We start from the raw sequence: 26,918 nt of genomic DNA, 5'->3' as shown, positions 1-26,918 counted from the left end.
TGAGAGGATAAGATAACAATCTCAAACAACTCAGGAATTCATGACATTGACTTAGCATTTTGACTTTCAGGAAAGCTTTAAACAGGGCAAATGTCCAAAACAAGCATCAGGCTTTCCCAGAATTATCACACCAAGAAAATTAAAGCAATTCTAGTTATACTTAAGATTTGTAATTAGAGAGAGTTACACAAGTTGATGCCTTAACAAGAGCTTGGTTTCCTGTATCAAAGATCATAGTTTATATTTAAACAATCTATTAAAACTCAAAAATTCATCAGTATGTACTATCAAAAACTTGAAATGCAATAGTGAATTTCCTGTCAAATCAACTTCTGTTTTTGACTTCTGTACCTGTCATGTGAAAAGTTTTGGCATGTTTTACATCTGTGGCATCATATCCAACCTGTTTTCACCTCAACTCAACACTATTGACACCTCCTCATATTCTGTTTCTCACACAACAGCTCTCATCCTTAATGACTTGTAGTCTTCCGCCACCATTAATGACTCACTTATCCTGCAGGGTACCATCAGAGCAAGTGTTTGATTGATGCATGTACCGCCAAACATACGCAGCACACATAATGACAACAATTATACAATCTCACTCAAGGGCCTTCATACCAAAGTATAACTTGAAACTGATTCCTATGTTTTCTGAAGAAAATCAAGTGGTGTTTTCCTGTCTAAAACTCACCATCATGACACTAAGTTGCTTTATGTAGTAACCAGAGCATTGCTTTGTGGTGGCATAACAATGGTTGTTAGCACATTGCTATGTGGCTGCCAGAATTTGGTTTGATTGCTAGGGTATTGCTATGATGTAGGTTGTTGCTAGGTGCCTGCTTATGACATTCAATTGACATGGCTTACATCCTGTCAATTCAATGTAATTTAATGTTTCCCCCCTGCCAGTTGCTTGGAAAAGTAATAACATACTTCTCCTCAACAATCCACACAAACTGAGGTATCATTTATTCCAGCAGCACAAACAAGTTGCACACTGACATTTAATACTTTGTGTTATAGTTTGCAAACACCACTGCATAAGAAATTACAGAATAAGTACAAACAGTATATTGACACAGGAGCTCAGTTTACAGGGTCAGTCACCCCAGTGTAGAGGCGTTGACCCTTAGGTTTGCCATAGGAAACACAACAACATGTGATCCGAACTCATATTCCTGACACAGCTTTCTGACAGGACAGTGTGTGGGTACTTCTGAATAACTGCAGGCAACTTCCTGTTCTGTATGACTTAGTCAGAGGAGGTTATTGAAGGCAAGATATTATCATATAATGCTAATGTACTGCAATTCAGACGTCTTACGAAACTATTGTCATTTTGGTTAAATGATTTCTCACTCTCTCAAGCCCACACAAAGAGACTTACAGTACATGGATTGTTACAAGCTTTTTATCACATGTAACAACAGGTAACCATTACACACCTGTCCAGAAAGGGCCAGTTTGTACAAAAGCACGATACCCTCATGTTGTCCTCTATTGTATGTAGGAAAACAGTAAAACAGATGTTAGGGTTAAATAAAAAAGGAAACTTTAACTGTACACTTACCACATTTACTAAAAAGACCCAAATACGTAGTTGCATAAAACCATGCACATGAACATCCACCCTGAGAGCGAAATGGAGGTTTCGCTTCCTACAAGTCCAAATTTGGCAAGGAGTCACTGAAACCTCCTGGAATTCACCAAATGCTGAACTTTGTGGCTTTAGAGTCATTCTGCAGTTACGACCGATTGTCAGGAGGTCACCACCACATAGTCACATGGCAGTGCTTAAACCCTCCCTCCTCTTATTCTCTCTCCCTCCCTTTATTTACATTACACAAAGTGCGCTGGTGTAGTTCACTGAAGTCAGTAGCTCGGAAAGAGTGACCGGATATGTCACTGAGGCTGGAGTTTCTGGCCAATCAGCTTTAGGATTTCCTGCAATGCTTGTATTTATCATCTTTTTTTAGTTTTTCACACAGGTGTTTGTGGTAATTGTCTATGACGGTCATAAATCAGTGTCCCTCTCTCTCCTTTTCGCTGGTCTGTTTTATCTTCCACCCCTAATATGGGTGGTTTCCTGTATTTGTATGGAGTGAACAAAAGATTGAAGGTGGAAAGGAAGATACAGCAATTGCCTTTTGAGCTGTACTGTGGCAGCTGGACCCATTGGAAAGCAAAATCATAAATGAGATCTCTTTAATGTCTTAATTGTTTCTCCCCAGTAATCTCCCATTTAAGAAGAAATCGCAGAAATGTCTCAGATTGTGTTCATATTTGGCAAAATGAATAAGGCTGCAAAGAAATGTAAATACAAACTCAAACATTTCTCAAATTCATAATCATCTAACTCAACTGCACTCAACTGTACAACAAGAATCGTCACATTTGCGTCTTTATATTTTTAGGAGAACCATCTGAGACAAAACAGATGCTTAAAGGGATAGTTCACCCAAAAAGGAAAAATTTGGCATCTTTTACTCACCCTCATGTCGTTCCAAACCTGTATGAGCTTCTTTCTTATGTTTAACATAAAATAAGATATTTTGAAGAATACTGGTAATCAAACAGTTGATGGTCCCAACTGACTTCCTACTATGGACTTCTGACAACTGTTTGGTTTTTCAAAATATTTTCTTTTGTGTTCAAAAGAAACTTATATAGGGAAAGAAACTTATATAGGTTTGGAATGATATGAGGGTGAATAAATGATGACAACTGGGTGAACTATCCATTTAAATGAGCTGAGTTCTTAGTTTCATATAAATCTCTTGAAATATCATAGAGCAATATATTTTTCCTCGGGGTACTTAAAAGTAAGTTAACTTATATCAAGGACCAAATAGTTGCAAGTGTATTCCAATATTTCTAATAATCAGATCAGATCATTGGCTTGAAGCAATGTGTTTGATTATCAAAGGCATAGTTCAAACATTATTTACTTATGTTGTTCCAGACCTGCATGACTCCCATCAATGGTATTTAGGCAATTTTAATAGTAAAATCGTAAGGGGCATCATTATTTTTCTGTGCGCCATCCAGCACTTGCCTCCAGTTCAGTAGGTGAATACACCTTTTACATTGCTACATAGAACAGTCCCTCCAGAAAAACGCGATTATGCGATCGCCTGATTTAATGCATAATCAGCCAATGGCCGCATATTTATGCGGGGGTCGCATTTTTTCAAAAACGCCGCACTTTCGCCACATAAATTGCCAATTTCAGCAAGCAAAATATGCGGGGCTAGCATGATTTCATAATCCCTGTGTTTTCGTTGCAAAAAAAGTCACATATATCTTAGCAGAAAGTTGAAAAATGTTGCGTTTACTTCACACAAGTAAAGCGCCATTATTTTCCCCCATTGTCATGGGAACCTTATGAAGTGACGTAATTCCATGACGTGAACATCATCCGCAAACCCCTTGGTGAAACCAGGGTGAAACCATGATGTAAATAATTTACGTTGAATTAATAATTTTAATTTAAAATAATTTACGTTGCAGTAAGAGATTGCACTTTGTGCATTGGAAGCACTTAATTTAACAGAAGATTTTGTATAGCTACCTCTGTAAAACAGCAAGCACACATTTTATTTTTTTTTATATTTTATTTATACATTTTTTACAGAAGTTGCTGAATATTCCTTTTGTAAAGCTACAGAACTTGTTTGACTCAATGTTTTGTAAGTTTGAGCCATGTGTTAATAAGGTCTGAAATAAAACAGAATGAGAACTTAAATATTCTGTGATTTTAGTATGCTTGCTTATCATAGGAAGTAATAAGAAATGACTCTTTACATTAAGGTAGTAGCCTAGGGAATCACATTTTATTTTTCTCTTTTTCATTAAACCCCAGTTTTTGCAAGTTCCCGCAATTTCATCGCATAAAATTGCAAAAATATCCCGCATATTCCATCGCATTTTTTAAGAAAACGTGCCGCAAAATCAAGGATTTTTGCCCGCAACAATCACAAAAAAAATAAGATTTTTTGTGTATTGAATGGTATTTTTGACAGAAAAAGCAGGTGAACAATTCTGCCATCTACTGGACTGGAGAGCAATGGTGGCCACTATAATTTCACTACTAATCTTGAGCCACATGCACTTTTTTAGCTGATAGTCCTGCATGATTTATTAGGCATTTAAGAACATGTCACATGTCAGTCATGTATTGAAATCCTTAACCAAATATTTATTAAATTATATCCTTTTGTGTTCCATGGAAGAAAGAATGTCATATATGTTTTGGAACGACACAAGAAGAAATAAATGACAGCTACCTGAAAACAGATTCTAGTTTCACTATTAAAACTAAGTGTATTTATTCAAGCATTTGCTATGATATAATTGTTTCCTTTGCAAATATTGATTACTAGATGACATCACATTTCCGCAGTCTGAAAAGTGACATTGATATAGTTCACAGCTGTGTGTAGCTACAACTGTTCAACTGTTCACTATTAGTTTATTGGCTACTTTACATAAGTAAAGGGACTAGTTTCAAAGTTTCTTTAACTGGGTTTCTACTGGTTTTGCAGTTCTAGATGTCAACCTGCAATTTCATAAATGTAAATCCCATAAATCTCCTTTGAATGAAAGCTGCCAGTTATATCACAGAGGTTTGAGCAACCACATAGCAGTGCACTAAAACTAGATTTACTTCTGTTTTACTTTAATACTGGTTTGGAAATTGGCTTAATTTATCCCAATCTGGCATCTGCTGCCTACATGCAATGACAAACCTGTAGTGCTGTTTTATTCTGGGAATGCTGCTATAACATCTGCTCATAAAATTGTCGTCTTGCATCTTATATGTTCCTTTTCCCCATTCCTCCCACTCCTCCCACCCACTCTCTCTCACACACATGTAGGAGTGATGGAGGTAGGGTTGCTTAGTGACAGTTGCTGTGAGACCACCGTGGGAGGTGAGGCAGTCATTAGTAAGAGTGTTGCTATAGATACGGAGCACTAATACAGTAACCGTGGGTGTTGGTGGATAAGTTGCTGGTTGTAAGATTGTAAGACTTCAAATGTTACAATAGATATATAATATATGCAAATTCTTAAATATAAAGGTTATTTTACCTTTAACATTCATGGAACCATAAAAGGCTCTTTATAGTGGAAAAAAAATTCTTGAAAAAATGGTTCTTTTAAGAACTGTTCACTGAAAGGCACTGGAGAACCAAAAATGGCTCTTCTATTGCATCACTGCGAAAATCCTCTTTTGGAAACTTTATTTTTAAGAGTGTATTCAAATATACTTAGCCATGTGCATGACGAGTATCACATTCATCAGTATTTAGATATAGCTATAGCATGCAAAACTTTGATGAAAAATTTTAACATTTAACCTTCATTGTCATTTTTAGGAGAAAGAGAAAACCTTGCATTAGAATTGACAAAAAGGGATAAATTTAACTCTAAACTGGTTTATTATGTTCATCATGGTTCATGAAGTCATGTTCCATGATCTCTTTTTAACTGTACTGAGTTTAAAATCATTATTTATAACCAAGATGTTATTTATTTGCACAGCAACAATACAAAAAATAAAATAAAAATATGGTGGCGTGGATATGACTGTTGCCAGATCTCACTAGAAAAACATGCATTTTTGCATGTCAAATCCAAAAACAAAATCCACAAAGAATAATTCAAATATTTGAATATATTTTGGTGTAGAAGAGGGACCGGGAAAGTCTACAAGAGGACTAATGGCATTATGTCTTGAACAGTAGGTGGGCCAAATCCACCCAAATATGTGACTGTTTTGTATAAATAATTCCAAAAAACACATCCAACTACAGCCACATTTAGAAACAACTTCAAGAAAGAAGAAGCCCAAAGTAGGCTGATTTATCTTTATTCTTACTTTCAGTTTAGGAGGAAGCAGTTCAGTGTTTATTAAACAGACAGGAATGTTGTAGTAACTTGCTGAGCAGGTTGCATTAGAAACATAATATGTCCAATTAAACTTTTCTAAGAACTAAATGCTCAACATTTGACAGCAGCCATTGACTTCCACTGTATGGAAAAAATACTATGGAAGTCAATGGCTACCAGCAAATGTTTGATTATGCATATTCTTTAAAATATCTTCTTCTATGCTCAACAGATGAAAGGAACAACTTTGAGATGAAAGGACAAAATGTTCATTTTTGGGTGAACTATCACTTTAACAAAAACGTCTGAATCTATAAAACAGTTATATTGTTCAAAATGAAGATAAATATTTGGGCATTTTTAGACTGTGAAATTATAAGAGAAAAGGTCTAATCTAATATATTTGTGGATGCTATTTGGTTTGACATTTTAAGCAAATACTTTTGAGGCCATTTTTGTGTTACCAAAATACCATTAAAACCAATGAAAAACAAATTGTTATATATAACATTGTGTAGAAGCTTCAGTATTCAAATTAGAAGATTTCAATATTCAAATGTGCTTTCTAAATACAGTTTGTAACACCATTTTAGTTATAACGTCATATTAGTTCAGCGGCAGGTCAGTTCACCAGAAACGTGAAAGGCATCCCTTCTGATAATGAGCTGTAATTGCTGTGTAATTTGGGTGAGACTGTGGGCTGTGATCTGCATTCATTGTCTTCAAACACCTTGGCGTAATTAGTCTCTGATTATATTCTAATGGGTGGGAAGACACCTTTTTTACAGTCAGCACTCTAACCAAGAGTAAGTAACATGCTAAAACAGAAATATTTCAATAATGTGCTATGTTGACAACTATGATTAAAAGGTGGACATGCCACACATTTTTATTGGATATAAAATTTGGAAGCATATTTTTAAGCAACTTTTCAAAGTTTTTATACCGTTTGTAGCAGTTAAAAACTGATTTTGAAGATGCTCCATATACTAGATATCTGATAATATTGGAAAGTTTTTTGTTGTTTTTGTTGTTGTTGTTGTTGTTTTACAGCAAATAGAAGTTATCTTTAGCTGACACAGATGGTTAACATTAATGTGACTCACCTTAACAAAAGCATTTGTAAGAAAGATTAACTTCAAAAGTAGTTTCACATTCTTCATTTAAAGTGGGAATGGAATATCATAGCCAAGGAACTGTCATTAGATGCTTAAATCTACACTGTAAAAAATGACCGTGAATTTAAAGCTAAAAGACTGAAAAAATACTACAGTAAAAACCTGTTAAATGGTTAATGGTAAGTTCCCCGTGAAAAACTATATCGGACATTATAATAACATAATTTCACGGTAGTATACCGTTTTGGGAAGTGAAATAACCGTAAATCGACATTCCCAGAATTCCCTGCGTTACATTTGAAATTTGATGTTTTCTTTTTTTTTATGTTTTTTATTTTTTTTATTTTTCTTCTTAGTTTTTTTTTTCTTATCAGTTGTGTACATTAGGGTTGTATGTTACATCTAATGTTGTTCAATTAATGTTTATTGCACTATTTCAGTTTCATGTGTGTTAGCATGATGGTGTTTAGTGTTTGTGTGCTTAACACTGTGCACCTTCTATACATATTAATATTTATAAGCTGCTTGTAGGCTTTGGTTCATCATGTGATTTTCTCATCACCACCTACTTTTGATGCCATGTTTACAAAAGTACAAAACAGATTTCAGTACTTCAGTTGGTTGGTATATTAACATTATATCAGTTAATGAAATTACTGTATTTAACTGTAAATTTAAGTTAAAACCGTAAACCCTAAAATGCTGCAACCATATTTTTTTACGGTAAAATTCTGGCAACCACAGTTGCGTTTTTTTTACTGTAAATTTGAAAATTGAGATTTTTTTTTTTACAGTGTAGGGTTTCAAAAATAATGAACATGGGTCCATTTCAGTCACTTAAGCAGGATGACATGACATGACCTGAAGACAACACTGCAGTGGCTTCAGGAAGAGTGTCTGAATGTCCTCAAGAGGCCCAATCAAAGAAAGAAATGTCCCGAAAAGACCTTCTGAACAGTCTGACAGGGAATAATGGGAGAAACTGACCAAATACAAAGCTGGTTGACACTTCCTCATGTCAATCAAAGAAGGTTTTAGAAAGTATTTAATAAATGGTTGCACATTTCTTTTTCTTCTCTTTAAAAAAACATGCTTAAAATGATGCAGTCATTTCAGTCTATGGTGATATGATAAAATAAGCACAGCAAAAATTCTCTAACAAAGTGTGGGAAAACTGACAGCATCTGAATAATTTCTGATAGCTCTGTAGCTTCAGAGTCAAAAGGCGTGTGTTGAAAGAATTATTACAGAAAATCAGCGAGTTATTGAGGCAAACAGCAGGAAACAGCTGTCAAGACCAGCTTAAAAAGAGGATCAAATTGAGTCCTTTTAAAGTCACAGATTTCAGATTCTAGAGCCAGTGTGTAATAAGTGCTATACAGACATACTAATGTTGTCCACGAGGATGAAAAGCTGTTTAAAACACCACACACACCCACAAACATAGCAGAGTGGGTAAATGCAGTGAAGTGTTTCAGCTGACTGACTACCGACACATCACAGAATTACAGAGGGTCTGTGATTATTTTCTTTTTCCTTTGTTAAATGACCCACAGGCCAGCTCCAGACGGAGCATTTCAAGGTTAAAAGATATTTGTCACGTATATATTACATTCATGTAGTGAAATAATTATCCTTGTAATTCCTTGTCCCACAATGCAACAAAAAAATGAATGAACTATGAATTAAGAACATACACAAGCATAATAACATGTAATATAATAACCTGTCAAGAAATAAGATGTGAATTAGAATAGAATATAGTAAGTAAATAGAATATCATAGAGAATCTTATGCAAAATATATGAAAAAATACAAACACAAAGAAACTGAATTAAAAAACTGCTCCCATCATGGAAGAAATCTGCTGAATGGAATTAAAGTGTCAACACTACTGAGCTTGTAATACAATCTTATGATTCAGATGGCTGAATGTGTAATCAAATTAGCTCAAATTAAATGAAATTAAATATTTAATTAACTAAAAATGCAAGGTGTGTGTAGAACTTTTTTTAGAACAGATTTTTTCATTCACAGATTCTATTTCTGATTCCGTGTCATTTTATTAACTTGTGTATTCTAGGACGAAAAAAGTTGTTTAACAGTTATTTTGAAAATGATTTTTATTTGAATGATTTAATTTAAAATTAAATTAAATTAAATTAAATTAAATTAAATTAAATTAAATTAAATTAAATTAAATTGAATTGAATTGAATTGAATTAAATTAAATTAAATTAAATTAAATTAAATTAAATTAAATTAAATTAAATTAAATTTAACTGACTTTTGACTGTCTACTGACTTTCACTACATGGACAAAAAAAATTAAAATATTCTTTAAAATATCTTTTTTGTGTGTGTTTCACAGAATAAATAAAGTCAGACAGGTTTGGAATGACATGAGGTTGAGTAAATTATGATTTTTTTTTTATTTTGGGGTGAACTTTCTGTTTAATAAAGCCATTTCTTTAGATAAAATCAAATCACTTTCATCAGATATGGAAATATTTCCTCTTGACAAGATAAAATAAAATGAAACTACTAAAAATGAAAGCACCAGCCAAGCGTATCCGAACACGACCACCATAAATTTCCCCTACGAGCTGAGCCTGCAAAGCTATCCCACAATCCATTTGACCAGAGCTTCACCTGAGGGTCTGTGTATTAATAAAGCTCTTACCTCCTCTCTTTTCCAGCATTCACTCTATCCTGTCAGACAGGTCCCATACTGGTGATTATTCCTCATCCATCCTCAAAGCTCATATACTCTCTTTTCCTCCCTCTCCTTGTATTCCCCCCTGCACACACACAGCTCAGCGTCTCAAAGGAGCTCCTGCAATCTCTTCACTACACACAAACACAAAAAATACTTTCACTTGTCTCTCTCTGCTCTACCTGAAACGTGTTCACCTGTTCTTTAGCTGCTGGCTATAATAAGCATACAGTCAGTAAACACGTTCAAATCACCTGCATTTTATGGCACAAAATAATGGTCCTAAAAATAAAAAGACCAAAATGCAAATATGGCCACAGCATTTCCTCCTCTTTGACACAATAACACCATTCACACATACGAACATAAACACAGAAACGCTGACACTTGTGTTTTACACTTGAATTGTATATATTTGCCTAGAGCAGATACTTGAACTTCAGACAAAAACTTGTTCTGCCTGTACTAATATGTCTAATGCTTCTTTATAACTTTTATATTGATATCAAAAATCCACAAACTCTGTTGTGTGATGGACATTGAGGACAATATTGCATATGACAAACATAAGAACACTTACCGTGTTGCTGGCAGAGACAGTCAGTCATTCACACTGATCCTGTGTGACACAACCGCACCCTCATACAAACACACATACCGCAGAGTTGAATGACTACATTTCTGACAGTCTTTTGACAGCTCAAGCGCAGGGAAAACGATGTGTATAAATATAGCTGCCTGACGCACACATGGTGATTACTGCTGCAATATTAACACCAGCGGGAGTTAGGAGAGAGAGGGAGGTGAGGAATGGTTTCATTTCATACATGCATTCCTGAACAGCATGTGTGCAATCAAAAAGGGGCGGGGCAAAGTTCATGAGCTTCAGGAACAAAGCAGTGTTTTCAGTCATCACGTTTATTCATGTCTATAGCATGTGTGAGCTTCATTTCAACAATAGCACTTTGTTTTCATTCTGTAAAGTGGCCTACAAGTTTAATAGCGTGCTGCTGTTCCTTTAAATATCATACATGCATTTCATTAAATATATATATATATATATATTATATATATATATATATATATATATATATATATATATATACAGTATGTCATTAAAATGTGGCATTCTGTGGTATTCTCAGGAGACGCTGTCATTCAGTCACATTAGCTAAATTTAAGGTAAGGTCCATTGTCTGTTTTCAATAGTCTATTGAATTAAGTCACTTTCAAAACAAGCAGCTTTCTAAGCAACTTCCCAGGTAACAAATTTTGGTTATAAAAATGGGAATATTGTTTTGAAATGCTTCTAAAATGCTGACATGTCCAGGTGTCTTGTTGTGATTATAATGTTATTTTAAGATTGCAAAAACGTTTCTTACAACATTCTACTGATTTTATTTTTACCCAAAATGTAGCATTATTTGAACATTTATTTTTAATATTCTAAGAACGTTTTCTTTCACCATCATTAGAACACAGTACATAAATCATATACTAATAAAGTAATAAAAATGTTCCATAAACATTGCTTTAAGAACGTTTTGTCCCAACTTTTATATATATATTTTTTTAAAAATGTTAGTGAAAGATGTGAAAATGTTCCGTTAGCTGGGCTTAACACTTTTGTTAAATGTATATATGAAAATATTTTTTTCCTGTGACAAATGACTGGATTTCGCCAAAAAAAACTTGCCAAATAATAGGAATTGTATTAACAGCACATTTATATTACTACTGATATAAGTTTCATGTGTAATGCAAAAAAATAACATAAATAAATAATTATATGATTTTTATTTTCATCTGAATATCAGCTCATTAAATTTTCCCTTTTGAAATTAAAATTTCATGTCATTTTCTGTTCAATGTTGTGACATTTCCTCATTTTCTGACCACCATTTCCTGCATTGGATTTCCTGAAAATGCACTAATTTTTTTTTTTTTTTTTTTTTTTTTTTGCATTTTCAGGCAAAAATGTCAGCGTGTCCTGATAATGATCGACTTTATTCATAGTGGCACATTCAGCTTTAATATATGCCTCCTACAAGAGAAAACAACAAGAGTAAACATTAATTATGAACAATAGGTTAACACAGTGCACACAAAATTAGCAAGCACAGTGACATTTGGGATACCACTCATTTACAAAAAAAAAAAAAAAAGGTTCTCAATGACAGGGATTAACTGATATTAAAATGTCAGCATAAAAAGGAAAAAATAATCAGCAACTAAACGGATATTTTATTTTATTATTATATTATAGTATAGTAGGCAGATAGTATATGCATTCTATAATACTAAGCAAATTTAAAGACATTTCACATGACTGCAGACTGTATCTCTGTGAAGTGTTCATTCAAACATAAAACAGCTTTATTTTAGGGTTACATTATTGAATGTACCTGATATTTCTGTAAATAGACATGTAAATACAGTCAATGTCACTGTCTCTAAACTGAATACAGTGTTCATCGACTGATTTAAGATGTTTTCCAATTACTTAAACATATGTAACAGCAGTTAATCGAGACAGCAAGCTATTCAACATGCAATTACAAACACTGTACCAAAAGACTCATAAAGTCCTGTTATATAGAGTTCAAGAAACTAATGTCAATCAAGCTGTTCCACTCATGCTGATTGGCTGCAGGTTAGCGAGAGGAGGGGCTACTGCACCCGGAGGCGGTGCAACAGAACTGATGGACAGAATCAGTCTCGCCCTCCTCCTTCTCCTCTTCCTCACTAATGATGAGGGACAAGAGGGTCAGATAGTTGAAAGAGAAAGATACAACGACAGAAAGTCAGAAAAAGAGGGATGAAAACACATAAAGAACATGAAAAATCAGACACAAACTTGAGTTTAATTTTATCTACCTGTAATGAACTGAAGGAAAGTACACCATTGATTTGTTAGAGTCACAGTGCTCAGACAGACTGCTTTGCTGAAATGTGTCCACTAGATGGCAGACTTAACACATTCCACCAGCTTTATGCATTATCTGTACTGGAGCACCACAAAACTTTTAGAATAATTGGAAAATCTATAAATAGTTTGTCTGTATATGTATAAACATCCAGTTGCTTGCTACTGTTTAGCTAAAGTGTATAAACATTAATCAGTGTAAGCACCATTTTTGATTTAATGTGAATTAAAATTAGGTTATGACGGTCATTCAGTTTGTTGTACTTTCTTTTATTAACTTTTATTATATTAAGTTTGTCTTTATCTACTTGGTTACATCTGTTTCACAACCCATGTTGTTGTTCCTTTTTTTTTTTTAAGTGAAAATACTTTATATTTTAGGATAAGGGACTTTTTTTTAACATTGAAAAATACCAATGAACACAATGGGCCTCATTCATGAAGCTACATGAGTATTTTTAAAGTAATATGTGGCAGGTTTATTATAGTTAACTAAAATGAAAACTAAAACCATAAAAATATTTCCGTTAATTGAAATAAATTACTATTTTTTTTAAATGAATGATAAAATTATATATATATATATATATATATATATATATATATATATATATATATATATATATATATATATATATATATATATATATATATGGGAAAAAAAACTTTAATAAAAGCAAAATAGACATAAAAAAATCTAATAAAAATGAGAAAAACATCAGTCTCTGGCCATGAATTACAACTATGTGAATTATGAGTATAAGGATTCTGTAGGATCTTCTATTCTCCCTTATTTGGTTTGCCTCAAGTTTTGAAAATTATATTGATAAGAGACTAATTAAGCCAAAAAAAAAAAGAGTACTCAATTACAGTTTTAAGCTTGCAGGCAGATACTAATGCTCATGCAGAATAATGGCAATCTAAAATAAAAAGGAAAACCGACTGTGACTTTAATTAAATTTATTTACATTGAACTTATTGGTTAACTTTTATTATTATTATTATATATTATGTATGGTAAATATTGTTATCAAAATGCAGTATGCCTTGAACAATAAATTTGAGTGTTTTAAGCAACATTAGCACAGTTGGAAGCAGGTGTACCATTTTTCATAGCAGCTAACATTTTAAAAATAAGCTTGAAAACACTTTCATGAAAATTTTCGTCAGAATGACATAACACAAAAATTCTGCTTGTTTCATGAATGAAGCTGATTGAACAGACTGTAGTTCAATCCATCACACCGTTTTTTCATTCACATCAAATTAAATAGCGCAAACCAAGTGAATCACACTCAGAATGATACTAAATTAAATTAAAGAATGAAACATGACATCAGAGTGAAGAAAATCAGAAAGTGAGAGAGTCTGTCAGAGTCTAAAGTAATGAGGTTGCTTTTATTTTGGGAGGCATTCTGCCAGCAGACGTGCGCACGAGGCTTTAAATGGCACAGTTAAGGGAAAGAGGATAGAGAGCGACAGATCAAGTTCACACACTCTTCTTTTACTCTCTCTCTCTCAATCATGGCTGTTCTGTGAGGCTTAAACTGAGCCAGCTATGTTTGATCCTGCGTTTACACAAAGTTAGTGAGGCGCTGGAGGAAGAGAGAGACAGAATGAGGGAGGCTTGTGGATAAGGACAGAGAAATAAAGGAAGAATTGATGGGGGACGACGTGAAAGTTGTAGCAACTGTATATGACAGGCATCCATCAAAGTGTAAGACATTAATTGGTACCTCTCACTTCCTCAAGCGTCTGTCTGACAAGCCTCATCTAGCATCTTCTCTGACAGAGCTAAAGTGATCACTTCCTCCTCCGCAGTCTCTGAAGTGTCCTTCTCTCAGCACTTCACAGCGAGGGCAAGAGGAAGGACACGATAGACACAAGATGTGACACACCAGGTGAGGGCAGCCGTTTGGATGAGTGCAACAGGTCAAAGGTCAAAGGGTGAGGGGCAGTGTGTTTGGTAAACTGCTGGTGAATCAACAGATTGCAAGACAGTGGAAAGCATTACACCATGTCCTAACATCCAATGTCCAGATAAGTGAAAGCAACAAGTGATAAATCCTCTCTCTACCATGTAAGCTCTGCTGATTCCATATACACACTACCATTCAAAAATCAGTAAGATTTTCACTAGTACTCACAAACTACACATTAAAATGATCAAAACTAACAGTAAATGCATTTATAATGATTTCTGTTTCAAATAAATGCTGCTCTTTTCAGCTTTATTTTCATCATAGAATCCTGGAAAATTTCATGGTTTCCACACAAATGGCAGCAAATCAGCATTTTAGAATGATTTCTGAAGGATCATGTGACACTGAAGACTGGAGTAATGATGCTAAAAATACAGCTTTGCACCACTGGAATAAATTACATTTTAAAATATATGTGACCCTGGAGCACAAAACCAGTCATAAGAAACACGGATATATTTGTAGCAATAGCCAACAATACATTCCCTTACCAAAAAGTAGTATACTTCAAGTTCATTTTATTAAGTATACTGAAGTAAAGTTCAAGTATATTATTAAGTAAACTTTATGTAGCAAGTATACAAATATCAGTGTTCTAGTAGTATAGCAAAGAAAACACAGATTCTAGCATAGCTCAAATATATTTAGACTTTTTGTAAGTATAAGTCAAGTATACTTAAATGTTAAGTATATTTCTGAGGAGTACATAAAGCCCATTTCTGAGAAGTACATAAAAAGTCAACTAAAAGCATACTTTCCTATTTTTTAGTTTAAAAGAAGTATACTAATAGCACACTTGTATAAACTTCTTTTTCGTAAGGGTTGTATGGGTCAAAATTTTCGATTTTGGTTTTATGCCAAAAATCATTAGGATATTAAGTAAAGATTATGTTCCATGAAGATATTTTGTAAACGTCCTACTGTAAATATATCAAAACTTATTTTTTGATTATTAATATGCATTGAACTTCATTTGGACAACTTTATAGGCGATTTTCTCAATATTTAGATTTTTTTTGCACCCTCAGATTCCAGATTTTCAAATAGTTGTATCTCAGCCAAATATTTTTCTATATTTATATTTCATACATCAATGGAAAGCTTATGTATAAATCTCAATTTCAAAAAAATTGACCCTTATGAATGGTTGTGGTCCAGGGTCATATATTACAATAGAAAAAAAGAAATTTATTTTATTTTGTTTTTGTATTTTTATTTTTTCTTTTTGTGATAAAATAATAGGATAATTTTAAAAAAAAAAACATCATAATTTTTTATGGTATTTTTTGTGGATATTCAGGATTTTATGAGTTACAGCACAGCTGTACAGCTGTCTATTCAGCAACAGCACTCTTGGTTGTGTGACACTGATCCTCTACATCCATTATTGTAAATTCTGCTGAATTATCACAAAGGTAATGTTATGTAGCTGGCTAATAAATAAGAGGTTTTGTCAAAACTGCAAAAATTGCAATAACCTTGAGAGCATTAGTAGGAATGTGATAAAACTACTGTATAAACCGATCAGTGATGGTTTGCATTATATGCCATTGTTCTCTAGCTCATGTTCATATATATATATATATATATATATATATATATATATTATATATATATATATATTTCTAGCAAATACAGAAAATGCATTGCTAAACATTGATCATTCTTTTGTGGTGCATTGACTGAAAATCTAAACTACTGGGCCAGCAGAAAAGAATGTAATTATTAAGTTTGAGCACTGCAGATTCTGAAAAAAGATACCAAGCTGTCACTGGAGTGGTACCCTTAGGTACAAAAGCTGAAAGGTACATCTTTGTACCTTATTTACCCCTAAATGGCACATATTAGTACGTAGAGTGTACATATTAGCACCTTTGAAAGGGTACTGTCCCAGTGACAGTTTTGTATTTTTTTTTTTTTCTGAAAAAGTGGAATATGCTCAGACTGGTTGTGATTTTGTGAGGACAGATTACTTGATAATGGACACTTGTTGCATCACACATGGTGTAAAGTGGTGTTCACAATCACAGCATTTTGCAGCAAAACTTCTACATTTTAATGCGACCTGTTGATTTGTGGAGAGTCTTATTTTTTACCTTTATTTATAGGACATTAGAGTGCTGACAGGAAAATAGTTGTAAGAGAGAAGGAGTGGGATCAGGATCTGAACCAGCTCAGACTCAAACAGAGGCCATTGAGAGCCAGCAGCTCTCACAAGTTCAGTGCAGTTTAACATGCAAATGAGCAGTGATGCATTCACCAGTAAAACTACAGTATCGGGAGGTGGATCACCTTCTGCACTCCCATTGGTAGTTTCTGCATTGTGTTGCTGCTTATTTGCATAAAGTTGAGCTCGACTTTGTCACATCGACAACAGTTGCTGCTGCTAATGTTGCTGGAAATGACTCTCATTTAGAACGAATTACTTCAGGCTGCTTTGTCACTGCAAACGGATGTAATTGTGAATGGCTCTTCAGGGTGATGTGGGAATCTGAAGAGGGGAAATGGGCTGAAGTGGCATTATGAAATGCTGTGGGTACAGAAACTAAGGGAACTAGAGGATTTGGGCTCTGTCGGCCCTCTGCTGGCCCTTACCTGGCCCGCTCTGAGCACCTGCTGGAGGGTGGCTCGGGTCTGCCCAGCCTGGAAGGGCAGCAGAACTGATGGTGACTGCGGCTTTTAGCTGGCGGATGGGAACTGAAGGTGGAAGCTGTGGAGAGATGAGTGATTGTGGAGCAGCTGGAGGATGAGTGTAGTCTGACACTTCTGAGAGAGACAGAGAAAGATACAGAAAGGGATGGAAGGACGAGTGGAGAGCAAATAAAGGGACAGAGATGGACAGAGAAAGAAGCAGATAAGCAGATGATAGCAGAAACATACAAACAGGCAAAAGCAGTTCATACAATACAGAAGATTTAAATGCTGTAATGAGATGTTAAAAGTGTTAATAAGTAATATGAGATCAACTTAAATATGAGTGTTAGCAGCGATTACAATTACGCACAATGAAAAATAAAAGATAAATTGAACCAACTCGGAACAAAAATACTCTAGTTCCCACACACCCCCCCAGCCCAAAATTATATTTATGGTTTAGTTTAAACATTACATTTTGATATAATATTTATCCAAAATAGTTTTATATATATATATATATTATAAGATATATATATATATAATATATATAAACAAATATATATATGTATTAAGTAAAAAAAGTCATTTATTATATAATTTATATATAAATTATTTTACATTTATTATAAATAAAGACAGGAGTGTTCTCTTTGAAATACTTTAAAGTTTTGTGATTTTTTTTAAAACATGCATCATATTTTCTGTTATGTACTAAATAAAATAAAATAAGTCAATAAAGCTTGTCTATATGTGTTTTGTTTTCTTTCAAAAAATAATTTAAAATAAATAAATAATATATAAATAAGGTAATTACTGAGTGCACGTTGAATTTGAATATTAGTCTGTACGTAAGAAAGCTATTCAAATGTCATACTTTGTAATAATGGTCATCCTGCTGTAATGTAAAAAGCAGCATTGTTTGATGTGTGAATGAGAAGTAGAGCAAGAGAAAGGTGGAGAGAGAGAGGACTCTTGAGCTCAGAAAGGGAACTAAAGACTCCTACCACGCTGGTGGCTTACATTAACCAATACAGTGACTGAAATCTTCACACTGTGTAAGTCTGCTCATTATGCGTATGGTATTTCCCCCCCTTGATGCCTTTATTTTCATACTGTATGCAGTCATGATATCTGCTATTCAGCTGACATTCAAAGGCTGCCCACATGCAGTTTAAGTGCTTCTGTCTGCTTCCCCAGCAAACGGCCACTCGCAAGTTCAGTTTGAGAAGATTTCCAGTCTCATACTGCAGCATCTCCAAGAAGAATGAAGAATCAGTGAAGTGGTCTTCACTGAAACACTACATGCTCTTCCATAAAGCAGCTGTGCTGCATGAGTCACTCCATCTGTAGCACGTTAGCATTTAGCTCTAAAGACACAGCAGTCAAACATGCTGATCCAAAACCTTTCATTTTACCATGGCAACAACATCACGTGATACAAATGTATGTTTCCTTCAGGACTGTAAAATATGCAGTGTCTTCTTCAATTTTAATAAGACTAAAATTCATCCACTGTGATTTATAATTAAGCAAATTAAGCAAGTCCAAAAAAAAAGAAACCATGTGAAACTTGTGTATTCATTAGCAGCAGAATTCAGCCATACGCTGACACAACACTTTGACACTTTTTCTTTAATTGGTCTCATGAATGAATCTATTTAGCCTTAAACAATGTGGGGAAAATATTTTCATAATATTTCCCCGTTTAGTCCCATCATAAGGTAAATATGACTGTGAATTAATAAAAAGCTAATGAATTGCTCCTTAAATGTTATATAAAATATAACATAATGTTTCAGTTTTATGGTTTTAATAAACTGGGGTGCAGGAACGAAAAGTGAATCATTATAAATCTTAACAGCTTGGTTCATGAATATTAATTAGTAGACGTAACATTCGCTTAGCCCTTGTTGAGGCAGGTAAGTGGGCGCTAGATATAGTAAATTACCACTTGCATGTTCGTTCAGTCCACACCAGCAGGCAGAGGCTTCAACTTGGTTGTTTTATGTGGCTGGATAAAAAATTTTCTGCACTGTGACAGAAAGTAACTAAAAAGCACAGAACGTCTTTGCTTTTAAGTCAATGCAGTGTTGATAATGTACAGTATATATGCAAATCATGTGGATTGTCGCTACAGATCATTATAGACATGAGATAAAACAGCATCTTACCTCTACAAATGTTTTGTGACAGAGACTGAATTTAAGGCAGCGAGTGAGACAGTCAGTCCCCGGAGCGAGATCTCCCAGTGGGAAGATTACGCAACACCAACAGTAAGAGCTTTTCAACAGAGCCACATTTATTACCCCCACGCCACAGCCTGCACCTATCTGCTAAAGCACGAGTAATAGCCTCACCTGAGGGGTCTCGCTTTCCATTTCACACACACATTTATGCGCCAAGTCATTGCTTTCCAAAGCTAAAAGATAAGGCTCAATTTCCATCTTGTTCCTGTCACACTTAACTGTAATTAAAGAAAGACTCAATCCTCTCTATTTATATTCACCACTTCCCCCACACCTCTGTTTATCTTTTCCATCCCTCAATCTTTCTAGCGCTTCACCGCCTGCTTTTACTTTGGCACGCTGTAGGGTCAGGAAATTGTTCTCATAGTGAGAGAGAAAAAAAAGAGGCTGTCTCAAAACCTAGTGAGCTGCCTAACTAGAAAGCATTTGCATCAGTGAGTATTTGATTTGAACTCAAATTAAATTCAAAATCCTACCTAGACAGCATTTTTAGGCAATTTATATATGTTTGAACATTTCATTTGAATGTCACAACTCAAAACCTAGCGAGCTGCAAACCAAAAGATCATTTGGGCATCATAAGCACATTTGAGCACACAATTTTAATGTAAGAACTCAAAATCTGGTCAGTTTTCTACACATAATTGCATCATACATGCATTTGAACATTTGATTTGAACTTCCAGTCTGAAAATGTAGTGAGCCAACAACCCATACCTTTTTAGGCATCATAACCATAACTATACACCTGATCTTATCTGAAACTCTACACCTAATGAGTTGCCTACTTTCCTGAGTACCTGAGTCACCTACTTATGGATCATAAGAATGTTAAAACATTTAACCTGAATGTTCAAATTCAAAACCTAATGAGCTGTCAACCTAGACAGCATTATTTTGAGTACTTTAGGGACATTTAAATGTTTGAATCAAGTATATGAACTCAAAGCAGTTAGCTTCCTATCTAGATGGCATTTTATACATCATAAGCATTATTATACATTTGATTGCAATATCCCGAATTCAAAACCTAGTGAGTTTCCTACTTAGAGAGCATTTTTGGGCATTAAAGACATGCTAAAATGTTCAAATTGAACATTCAAACTTAAAACCTTTAGTGAGCTGCATAACTAACCAGGATTTTTAGTTACTAATGAAATGTTTAATTGTTTGAATCAAGTATTTAATCTCAAAATTGAATGAGATGCCTACCTAGATGACATTTTTGGTATCATAAGCACAATATATTTGATTCTAGTAGTAAAAACTCCAAACCTAGTAACCAATTTTAGGCACTGAAGTTTTTAACATCCAGTTTGTACATTTAATCTTAAAATCTAGTGAGCAGCTTATCTACACTACTGTTTTGGGAATCGTAGGCATGTTTAATCAAATATTTAAACTCAAAACCTAGTGAGCTGCCTAGCTCGACAGCATTTTTAGGTATCACTGACATATCAGGTTATTTGATTTGAATTCAAAATCTGTTGAGCTGCCTACATAGACAGCATTTTTAATGCATGTTTGAACATTTTGATTTGAATGTAACTCAAAACTTTGCAAGCTGCTTATCAAAAAATAACATTTGGGCATCATAAACACATTCAAGCATTTGATTTTAATGTCTGAACTTAAAATCTGGTGAGCTGCCTACATAGACATCTTTCTTCCTCACATCACAGACATGTTTGAACATTTGATTTTAAAGTCCAGATTGAAAACATAGTGAACTGCCTACAAAGATAGCATTTTTAAGCATCATAATGGTGTTTCAAGCAAACATTCAAACCAAAAAAATTCATCTGACTAGACAACATATTTGGTTAGGTGAGCATTTAAAAGTTTAAATCAAACATTTACACTCAAAATAGTGACCTGTCTACCTAGATGCCATTTCCAGCATAATATTTGATTATAATATTTTAAACAGTTGCCTATTTAGAAGTTTTGGATATCAATGGAATGTTAAAACTGAACATTCAAATTAAAAAAGTGAGCACAGTGAGCTGCCAACCTAGACAGCATTTTAGGCATCAGTTTAAATGTTCAATTTGAACATCTGTACTCAAAACCTAGTGAGCTGCCAATGAAAACAGTATTTTTGGCTATTGTAGAACTATATTTTGAATTATATTTTAATTAATATGTCTACTGATATGTATTTTTTGGAAGATTTTTTGATGGTATCTATATTTATTGAGCTGCCTTCCTACACAGCTACTTTTGGGCACTGTAGATATTTCATGATTCAAAAACATTCAGACTAAAAACCTAGTGCACTGCCAACCAAGACATTTTATTTTTATTTATTTTGCCATCATAGACTTCTTCAAATGCCGAAACTGAATATTCAAACTCAAAGAACTGCCAACCTAGACAGCATTTTTAAAACTAAACGAACTGAACCAAATCAAAAGAGGCTGTCTAGGCAGGCAGCACACTAGGATTTGAGACGCAGCCAGAGAGTGAATGAGTAGAGAGAGGCATCCAGGGAAGAGCAGCAGGATAACTGGAGAAACACCTAAATCCAGTGTTTGAGGAGACCACAGGATGGAAGTTTGGAAGCTCACAAGAAGACACAGAGGTGGCTGAAGGACAAAACTAGGACTTCACACAGAGGAGGAGAGGAGAGTTGGAGGAGAAAGACAGAAAATACAACAAAAAAGTGTGCAAAAGGCTCTCTGTGGGGGTGGCTGAGGGCAGGGAAAGAGAGGGAAGAGAATATATTTCTCCTGACTCGTAAAACGATAGATGTTTAAAGATCAGTGTCAACGTGTGGGAGCATCTGTGCTTATTACAGTAGAGAGCAAAATGATAGCGAGAGCAGGAGAACAAAAATAACACCCAAGAAAAACAACAGTGGGACAAAACAAATGAAGAACGAGATAAATGTTTAAGGGTGAGTGTTATTGCGCTTGGAACAGAGAGAGTCGGAATATGGTCCTCTCATCTCATATACACAACAATAACATACACAAACAGCACATCCTAGATTAATTTCTAATGTTATTTTCTATTCCACATACTCAGCTTAGAAAAATATTGAGTGTCCCTTTAAATAAAATATTGTTAGAGTTGTTTCTATACAATCCAAAGCAAGTTGTGGATTAATATTTCAAGAAAATATAGCATACTCTTATTGAGCCGCTGAAATACTCCCACAGAAATGACCCCTCTAATCAGTTTGGTAAAGTTTATGTAATGTTTTTTTACAGTAAAAGCTCTTCTGGGTTCTGTAATAAAGCCAGAATTTGAGCAGATGTATTAAAGGGGTGACACATCCTTGTTTTCTAGCAGCGGTGTGCCCGCTCAAGCTGACTCAATCCTTCTTTCAAACAGAGAAATACATTCCTGAAATGTCCTTGATGTTATCAGATAAGCTGTGCTGTTGCAACGCTCCAGATTTTCTGTTGAACTTGCATCTATCATGGGTAACAGAAATGCACTGGCAAAACAAATAATAAACTTCTTCAGATAACAAAACTCTTTTTATCCTATATAGCTGCCAGTTTGACAAAATGGTGTGCTGATCTTTATCACAATTCATTTATACTGACACACTGGCAAATGAACAAACAACAACTCTAAAAAATACATCTAGTTAGAAAAAGGAAAAGCCACCAAAACAAGTTTAACATTACACCATAGGTCAGTGTTTTTTTTTTGTTTTTTGTTTTTTTACAGAATGCTGTTTGCAGTGAGGCACTGATTCAGACTGTATATACGCACACAAAATAAAAACATATATATAAATTGGTAACACTCCACTAACTATAAGTAATTTTGCAAGCACATGTCAATTCTACTATGCCAAACCAGTCTACCAATACTCTAATGAAAGTTAGTTGACATGTATTTGCAAAGTTATAGTTAGAATGTCTAAGTCTATCAAAATAAAGTATAAAATAATATATTAATACATAGAGATTTTGAGAATATTCCTTTTTACAACTTACAACTTAATTCTTAAAGCATTATGACATCTGTTTAAATGTTATTTGAAAACTTTATTGAAATACGTATATATATATATATAAATATATATAGAAAAATATGTATATATAAATAATACATTTTCATACAGAGATTTTGAGAATAAAGCTGTAATATGTCAAGAATAAATTCTGTAAACATATCTTTATGCAAGAAAAAAGTCTTAAATCTCAGTATTAAGCTTTAATCTCTTACAACTTTATTCTCAAAATCTAAGATTTCAACATGGCACTAAAACACTATTGTACAGTTGAAAGATGTGATGTCTTACACTTTTCCTTTTTGTATGGTACACAGTCTTTTTGTATCTTATCTAGGCATGGGCCAGTATGAGATTTTGACGGTATGATAACCTTTAGCAAAAATATCACGGTTTCACGTATCGCTGTATAACTGTTACAGCTCTGAAATGTGTTATTTTTAAATGACTGGGTAAAAAAAAAAAAATTGTTTTTGAGCAACATACAGAATATTAGAAACAGTAGAATTAGTTTATTTTTTCTTTGATTTGTTTCCTACAATATTTTTCTCTGTGCGTCCGTCTTCAGCATTAACGGGCGTTAACAGACTTCATATTTTCACATAAATTACATTTTGGAAAATTATTGCATTCCAACGCAGTTTGTGCAAGTCCAGAACAGAGAGTTGCAATAAGGCAAAAAATGGCCGGTTGCCGATCGTGTAAAGGCCAAAGTATACTTCAGCTGTCCGCGCACCATCGGCATTACGTTATTTTCATCATTAAGAGCGTTGTGGACAGCCGTGCACCCCGTGGTACTGCGCATGTGTCTGCGCTCATCTATCTGCGCTCATCTACGGTTGAGTATACTTTTGAAAGCTATGTGGATGGCTGTGCGTGAGACGGAAAGAAACAATGAATGTGAAGTGTACCCGGGCCATCCTACACACATGTGACTGACTGACCACTCGCTCGCACCAACAGGAGGAGGAGGGGTCAGTGTTACTATCTACACTGCACTCAGCCTGAGGGATTCCTACTCTTTCAGTCTTTGAGGAGACATGGAAAACAGCGCATACCGCAGTAATGGTATAATGGAAAATATTAGTGGGTTTGAAACCGTGAAATTGCCTAATCTTATCACATTCAGTTTAGACTGCTCACATCTTAATCATCATTTTTATCTTTCTATGGCACTGGAGATTCAGCAGTGGCACAGGAAACAATTGCAAGCGATATCCAGAATCAAAATACCTGATTAGTATATCACGCCAATAAAATGTCAGTCTATTTTTCCTCTTTGACATTTTACCATTGCCTAGTTTACAATGCTTGCATGATTTGCTGCAAAATTGGATGAATCAGCTGACACTGGTACATTAATTTCAACAAGCATATTCTGGGGATGGTATAAAAAGAATCCTAAAACAATGACGATGATTTCATTTAGCAAAAGCATTTATGTATTTAGGCACATTTAACACTTGGTTAAACTGAATTGAGGGTGGTTATTACAGATTATTTTTTCAATTGTAAAATGCTTTGCTAAAAAGTGGCACAGTTATAGCTGTTCCTAATTAAAAAAAAAAAAAAAAAAAAAAACACGTGTAGGCATACATTTTAATAATTACAAAACTGTTCAAATTCATTTTAGCATGTGTATAGCAATCATTGCAACTGCAAAATACATGTTCCTGCTTCTATAAATTCATACATTTGTCAGGGAGATAATGATTAGATTTTAAAGAGCCATGGCTCTGAATGTGAGGCTTCTAGCTGTGGCAGACTGTAAATGGTACAGCACTGCACTGGCATTGCTTCGGCCCCAGTTACCAGGACACACTCCTGCTGCCTGGCAACCCAGCGGCTGTGCGTGTGTGTGGGTGTAGCATGAGGAGTGCCAGGAGATGAATTCCAGTGTTCAGAGACCGAGATGAAGGATTATTACATTCTGACCGCCAGCACCTGCAACCCTTTTTCGTTTTGCAGTGTTTTTAGGAGTTCCACTTAAGCTCTGCAGTAATAACTAGTGGCACTATGTTACTGGTTCAGCAATGGGTGAATCTGCTGGTTTTGTTCTCATATAATGAGCTATAAACACTAGTAACTACTCAGTTCACAAACATTATACATTATGTCATGTAAAATGAAAACCACTCATTTAACTGAATAATCAAGCACACAGAGCCTTTCTAGGGCAAGACAGGCAAACTCCTACAACTTAAATAAAATAAGTTCTCATTAGTGAGATAGTATGAAGTAGAACAATTCTGCCTGTTGCTATCTGAAAAGATGCTGTAAAGATGTCTGCAAAATCATTATAAAAAGACATCAATGCATCAGAGAGAATATTCTGAGAGTGGTTTGAAATGTGATGGGGCTTCAGTATTAAAACAAGGTTGGGAACCACTATTGTAGAGGCTAAAGTTCACGCTTGGTAATTGGAAGGCTGCTGCTTTGCTCCCTGTAAGGAAGCCACGAGCTTTCACCAGTATGCCCTCAACCCGACTGCTCCAGCTGGATTGTGGCAGTAGTAAGTGCATTATAAGCTCCTTTGAATAAAAAGTCTGCTAAATCACTACTTCAAAATCTTTGGTGGATGGGCCAGGCTGCATTAAAAATGTATAATTAGCACCTGAAGAAATGACTGCTAATAATAATGATAAGATGACTTCCAGGAAAAATGTGATATAAGCTACACTTCTCAGACAAGAAAATGATTAGATGTGGAATGAAAATATGACATATGATACAAAATATTAAAGGACTCATTAAAAGAATATTTCACCTGATAAATGACTCACCTTTATGTTGTTCCAAACCTGTGTTACTCTTTCTTTTACGTACACAAAAGGAGACATTCTGTCCATCTTTATTGTCCATGTAGTTACAAAGAATGAAAACTGAAGCTTTGAAACTTTAAAAAGGACACCAAAGGACCTTTTTACATTTTGTGAGTAAGCAACTAAAATTTAAGGGGATAGTTCACCCAAAAATGAAAATTGTGTCATCAATTACTCACCCTCATGTCTTTTACACAAATTAAGATATTTTTGATGAAATTCGAGAGCTTTCTGACCCTGCATAGACAGCAATGCAACTGACATGTTCAAGGCCCAGAAAGGTAGCAAGGACATCGATAAAATAGTCCATGTGACATCAGTGGTTCAACCCCGTAACCGAAAATATCTTCATTTGTGTTCCAAAGATGAACAAAGGTCTTGCAGGTTTGAAACAACATGAGAGTGAGTAATTAATGACAGAATTTTCATTTTTGGCTGAACTTTCTCTTTAAGTCATTATTCACTGAATCACTGAAGGGATCTCTGGTTATTAACTATTGTGACCACTGGGGCATAAATTTTGTCTAACAGTTGGGGGGACAATAAACATTTTTTGAAGGGGACACAAATAATACAGCTAAAATTGCCAAATGAGACAAT

The 26,918-nt window shown here is 34.5% G+C and overlaps 1 protein-coding gene across 8 annotated transcripts in view; it reads right to left on the bottom strand.

Moving 5' to 3' along the window:
• Window positions 1-26,918, bottom strand: part of iqsec2b (IQ motif and Sec7 domain ArfGEF 2b) — a 70,564-nt gene that overhangs the window by 14,640 nt on the left and 29,006 nt on the right. Inside the window, exon 1 of one of the 8 annotated variants that reach the window (XM_042730066.1) lies at window positions 1,577-2,421. The exons of the other annotated variants lie outside the window; for them this stretch is intronic. Within the exon in view, the coding sequence (XP_042586000.1) occupies window positions 1,577-1,581 (5 nt within the window). The 5' untranslated portion in view covers window positions 1,582-2,421. Of the gene's footprint in view, window positions 1-1,576; window positions 2,422-26,918 lie in introns of those variants that run through there. 8 annotated transcript variants of the gene reach the window in all.

The sequence above is a fragment of the Cyprinus carpio genome, chromosome B8, assembly GCF_018340385.1.
Source record: "Cyprinus carpio isolate SPL01 chromosome B8, ASM1834038v1, whole genome shotgun sequence".
Taxonomy (NCBI): Eukaryota; Metazoa; Chordata; class Actinopteri; order Cypriniformes; family Cyprinidae; genus Cyprinus; species Cyprinus carpio.
This window is presented reverse-complemented; position numbering and strand designations above follow the sequence as displayed.